The following is a 6,000-nucleotide window of genomic DNA, read 5'->3' as shown; positions in this document are numbered from 1 at the left end:
CGCTCTGATAAAGTGATGAAGATAAGCTGGAAAACTGTTGCTGTGTGACTGAAGAGTGGAGCTTTCAAGTCCAGAAAAGCATCTATGGGGTTCCTTCAGCTCTCAGCATTTATTCCCTTCTCGAGAGTGTCCTCACCTTCCAATGTGGCTGACCAGTTCCATCATACCCTCCCCATCCTGTGTGCTGTCTCAGCATACACTCGCATCTCATCATGATTTAACATGCCCTCCAAAATCTGGGTTTAGTGGCTTTGGTGATACAGTGAGCAGTGCACCTGCAGAATGATGGATTCAGTCCAAGTTTTGAATGTACAGGTGTCCCAGTTGTTAAATCCAACATACTAGTGAGTGGTGTCACTGTTTCTGCAAAGAAGGCAGGGGTTATAAGACTGAACAACTCAAAATGAGGGGGAATGAACACCACTAATAGCGGTTGGCACTTCTGTGCCATATTACCCAAGGACATAAATTTCAGGCATAGAAGATCACAGTCTCTCCCTTTGCGCTTAAAATTACTATGTCCACTCGAATTTTGGGGGAAGTGTTGTATAAAGTCCCACTGACAAGATCAGAACTTCACAAGGAGAGAAGAAAAATTTGACATTCTGGTTCTTATGTATGTGAACTGGGGACTTTTCAGTTAATTTGTTTTCTGCCTACATATACCTATGGCTCTTTTTCTTTCTATTGCAGAAGCAGCCTACTAAAGCAGATATACCCATTCGACTGTCAAGGTGTGGATCATGGGAGAGCAACTGTTAAACAACAGCATCCTTGATCAATTTATTAATAGCCATGAGCAGTCATACGAAGAGTTTCTAAATACATTCACTTATCTTTTGAAAGGTGTGTAACTTCCCAAATCTCCCATTAGAAATCACAGCCAGAAGGGAAGGTAAAAAGAGAAGCAGTATTACTTAGTGTTGTTGTGCTGCTTACTTTGTGAATCTTAGGCAAATCCTTGTGATGCTTTTGTTTCTCCTATCAGCAGTGTACTAAGGACAACTTTCCTTAGCTTGGTTGATAGACTGCTAAGGTAGGTCTCTACAGGTGTTTAACCATGTTTTACTCACTTTAGGGGAGTGGGGGAGTGTGCTGTTTTTGGAAGTATAGGCTTTTCCTAAGTAAGTCCTGCATTGTTTTGCTAGAGAAGTTTCCCTAAAAGAAGAAGAGCCTAAGGAAAGTACTTAATAGTATAAGATAGCCTAAAATTGGGGGTGTGCAATTTGGATACGTTCACAGATCTACTAACACTGGCTTGCTGTGCTCTGCTGTCATGTGCACCAAGCTAACAGATAAGTTGAATGAGGGCACATCAGAACATCAGATTAGGATGATTAGGCTGAAAAGGTCTCACGCTCTGCAGATGAAATAAAAGATGGGGCTAGCCTCGATCTGAGCATTGCTGAGTTACAAGCAGTTCAGACCTGGATCCAAATTCTGTAGCTCAGGTTCATTTCTTTTGGCCATGTTAAGTTAGATGCCATAAAAATAAATGCGAGATACATATTACTCACCTTCCTCTTTACCACAGCTTTGCACTAAAAATTATGTCCTCACATTACTGCAGAAACACTGCATTTTTCAGTTACAGCATGTGGCATGCTCCGTTAACTAGCACTGAGAAGTCTGTCCTGTCCTTGTCCTTCAGGCAGAACTAAGTGTCAGTCACAGGCACTGAGCAGAAAACCAGTGGGGGAGTAGAAGCTGCCATAGAAATAATCTTGTGGCAACTTTCTGTCTCCTCCCAATAAAAAATAGAAGAGAAAGGAGACACTGGGGGATGAGATAAGAGGATTGAAAATTAGGTTTTGGTCTTCCTTATGTATGATTGATACACTGGGGATAACTCCTATCTTAGAAGCATGCTGCATATCATGATGCTACTTGCAAAAAGCCTCGGCGTGCATTTCAGTCACTTTCATTGTCACTATAGCGTCTACCACTAAAACTGTATAAAAGGTAGAACTTTAGCTGAATCAGATGCTTAGAAATGCAGTTTCCTATGCTGGCGTAGATGAAACAGCTCAGCTTGTTTTCCTTCCACCTTCATTTTCCCTTGAAAATACCCAAAGGTGCTGGTTTGCATTATAAACGAATAACCTGCAAAAATTCCACTCAAAGTACAAGGCCTTTTAGCATCAGAACAGTGCAAAATACTTTATTAAATATCACATTCTTAGTTTCTTAATTTTGCACTTGAAAAAGTCATGTGGCTTTAAACATTTTTTTAAAAAAACAACTGTGATAGCTTAATAAGATGATCTGCTAATAGGCTCCAGAATTTTTTGCTTTTATGTATGAGTTCAGATATTTACCATGGGGATATATTTGTGGTTACTGTCCAGTAAAATCTGGCCATTTTCAGATTACCTTTCTGAATTTGGCCTGATAATGGTGTTGATCCACACACTAACTCTTGGTACAATGAGCATTAATGTCAGAATTTGCAGTCCCGCTTCATTAGATATGGAGATAGCTATTTGTATACCTAAATAACCAAGCCTATTCAGTTGTGTGTGTAAAAATATATAGGAGTTCTTTAAACAACATTCCTTGAAAAACATCACCATCTGATAGATTTTTGACTGTCGTAACGTTGGAAACAGAAGACACATATAATGAATTGGATCCCTCTGATTTCACAGGGTACCATATTTCACAGGGTACCATATAAGTTGATTTTCACTTGTGCATGAATTCGTACTAGCTCTGTAGTTGGGATTGCAAGGCTATTTTCACCAGGAGTTTCCACATTACTGAAAGTGTCTCATAGGAATCTGGTTTCCTAACTAATGTTTAATTTTTCTTCATTAGTTAGATTTACATACAGTGAAACTGAGAAGAATATACATTGAGTGCAAAAACACAAGGATCCTTGGCTGTTCTAGCTTGTCTAAAGAGAACCCTTTGAGGCTATAAATGTCAGCCTGGAGTAACCCCCTGTGACCACATTAGGGTCTTCTGCTGACAGAATTCACAGAATTCACAGAATTGTTAGGGTTGGAAGGGACCTCTGGAGATCATCTAGTCCAACCCTCCTGCCAGAGCAGGTCACCTACAGCACGTTACACAGGACAGCGTCCAGGCGGGTTTTGAATGTCTCCAGAGTGGGAGACTCCACCACCTCTCTGGGCAGCCTGTTCCAGTGCTCCACTACCCTCAAAGTAAAGAAGTTCCTTCTCATGTTAAGATGGAACTTCCTATGTTCAAGTTTATGCCCATTACCCCTCGTCCTATCACTGGGCGCCACTGAAAAAAGACTGCTCCCATCCCCCTGGCATCCTCCCATTAAGTATTTGTATGTATTAATAAGATCCCCCCTCAATCTTCTTTTCTCTAGACTAAAGAGACCCAAGTCCCTCAGCCTTTCCTCATAAGAAAGGTGCTCCAGTCCCCTAATCATCTTTGTTGCCCTTTGCTGGACCCTCTCCAGCAGTTCCCTGTCTTTCTTGAACTGGGGAGCCCAGAACTGGACACAGTACTCCAGATGCGGTCTCACCAGGGCAGAGTAGAGGGGGAGGATGACCTCCCTCGACCTGCTGGCCACACTCTTCTTGATGCACCCCAGGATGCCATTCGCCTTCTTGGCCGCCAGGGCACATTGCTGGCTCATGGTCATCCTGTTGTCCACCAGGACTCCCAGGTCCCTCTCCACAGAGCTGCTCTCCAGGAGGTCAGCCCCCAACCTGTACTGGTGCATGGGGTTATTCCTCCCCAGGTGCAGTACCCTACACTTACCCTTGTTGAACTTCATAAGGTTTCTTTCTGCCCAACTCTCCAGCCTGGCGAGGTCACGCTGTAAGGCAGCACAGCCTTCTGGCGTGTCAGCCACTCCTCCCAGTTTTGTGTCATCAGCAAACTTGCTGATGGTACACTCTATCCCTTCATCCAGATCATTGATGAATATGTTGAACAAAACTGGGCCCAGTACTGACCCCTGAGGGACACCACTTGTTACTAACCTCCAACTAGACTCTGCGCCACTAACCACAACCCTCTGAGCTCTATCTGTAAGCCAGTTCTCAATCCACCTCACTGTCCATTCATCTAAGCCACACTTCCTAAGCTTTCCTGTGAGGATGATGTGGGAGACAGTGTCGAAAGCCTTGCCAAAGTCAAGGTAGACAACATCCACTGCCCTCCCCTCATCCACCCATCTAGTTACTTTGTCATAGAAGGCTATCAGATTAGTCAGACATGACTTCCCCTTGGTGAATCCATGTTGACTACTTCTGATAATCTTCTTTTCATCCAGGTGCTTTGAGATGACTCCCAGAACAAGCTGCTCCATCATCTTCCCAGGGATGGAGGTGAGGCTGACCGGCCTGTAGTTTCCCGGGTCATCCTTCCTGCCCTTTTTGAAGACTGGAGTGACATTGGCTATCCTCCAGTCCTCAGGCACCTCACCTGTCCTCCAGGACCTTTCAAAGATAATGGAGAGAGGCCCAGCAATGACTTCCCCCAGCTCCCTCAGCACCCGAGGGTGCATCCCATCAGGCCCCATGGATTTATGTATATCCAATTTATCTAACTGATCTTTAACGTGCTCCTTGTCAACCAAGGGATAGTCTTGTTTCCCCCAGACTTTCTCTGTTACCTGCAAAGTCTGGGTCTCACAAGGACTGGCCCGAACAGTGAAGACAGAAGCAAAGAAGGCATTTAGCAACTCCGCCTTCTCTGCATCATCCGTCACCACAGCACCTGTCTCATTCAACAACGGGCCCACATTTTCCCTAGTTTTCCTTTTGTCTCCTATATACTTAAAGAAACCCTTCCTGTTGGCCTTGACATCCCTTGCCAGGTTCAATTCCAAGGCTGCCTTGGCTTTCCTTGTTTCCTCCCTGCATAACCTGACAGCATTCTTGTATTCCTCCCAAGCAGTCAGCCCCTTCTTCCACCTATTGTAAACTCCCTTCTTCCACCTGAGCCTTTTCAGAAGGTCCCTGCTCAGCCATGCAGGTCTCCTTCTCCCCTTGCCTGATTTCTTGCTCTTTGGGATGCAATTTCTTGCTCTTTGGGATGCAATAGTTCCATTCTTGTAAGTATGGGAAACAGTATTAATAAATGTTTGCATTCCCAACTTTCATTGGCTTTTTAAGGATTGCTAATATCCTGATAAAGAAAATAGCATTTTTAGAATGCTATCTTTTTCTATCTAAATGTGTGGTATTACCTTTGGCTACTCTCTAGAGTAAGAATAGAGATCCTATTCTTCCTTGTGTTATTTGAAAAGATATTCTTTTAGCTTAAGTAGAAGAAGATTTGGAGTCCAAACAAGGTCCTTCTAAATTCTGTGTAATTCATGTAGCGATATCATAGAATCATAGAATGGTTTAGGTTGGAAAGGACCTTGAAGATCATCTAGTTCCAACCCCTCTGCCATAGGCAGGGACACCTCCCACTAGACCAGGTTGCTCATGCTCGTATGTGTACGGTTTAAATAGCACACAGATACATTACAACTTAGGTGGACCATAAAATTGTATCTTTGATAAAGGAATTTAATCTTCCTGATTTTAGTATTCCTAAAAAAACAATTATTCTGGTTTTTAAAGTGTTCTTGGTGCTTAGTTCATAGGCTAATTGACAAGTAAATCCTATAGTAAGGCTTTTACCTCACTTCTGCCAGGTCTGATAAGACATGGAAAAACATATTTAAATACCCTTTTAAAACTCTGAGCTTAGCATTTAGAATATACATATATACTCCAACAGAACGTGTCCTATGTATCTTGAATGCATAATATTTAAAAAGTATGGGAGCACTTCCTCCATAATTGGAAATTTTTTTAACCCTTTTTGTTGATTCTGTAATGGATGGACACTTGAGGGCTAGTAGGTCTTAGTTTTCCTACATACAGCATCCAGACTGTGTTTTATGTCAAAAGGGTAATATTAACAAAATGGATAGATAGGTGAAAGGGCTGGTGAGGTCATGGGAATATAATCTAGTAATTAGAGCAAAGGTTGAGAAAAATGGCATTTTTCATGCCGGCT

The 6,000-nt window shown here is 42.7% G+C and overlaps 1 protein-coding gene across 1 annotated transcript in view; it reads left to right on the top strand.

The window, feature by feature from the left end:
* Positions 1-743: 743 nt before the first annotated feature.
* Positions 744-6,000, top strand: part of LOC104295801 (chromosome unknown open reading frame, human C11orf74) — a 43,450-nt gene continuing 38,193 nt past the window's right edge. Inside the window, exon 1 of the mRNA XM_009895587.1 lies at positions 744-846. Within this exon, the coding sequence (XP_009893889.1) occupies positions 744-846 (103 nt within the window). The remainder of the gene's footprint in view (positions 847-6,000) is intronic.

Source organism: Charadrius vociferus, unplaced genomic scaffold, assembly GCF_000708025.1.
Source record: "Charadrius vociferus isolate BGI_N301 unplaced genomic scaffold, ASM70802v2 scaffold71, whole genome shotgun sequence".
Classification (NCBI taxonomy): Eukaryota; Metazoa; Chordata; class Aves; order Charadriiformes; family Charadriidae; genus Charadrius; species Charadrius vociferus.
Note: the sequence above shows the minus strand (reverse complement) of the source record. Positions and strands in the feature narration are given on the sequence as shown.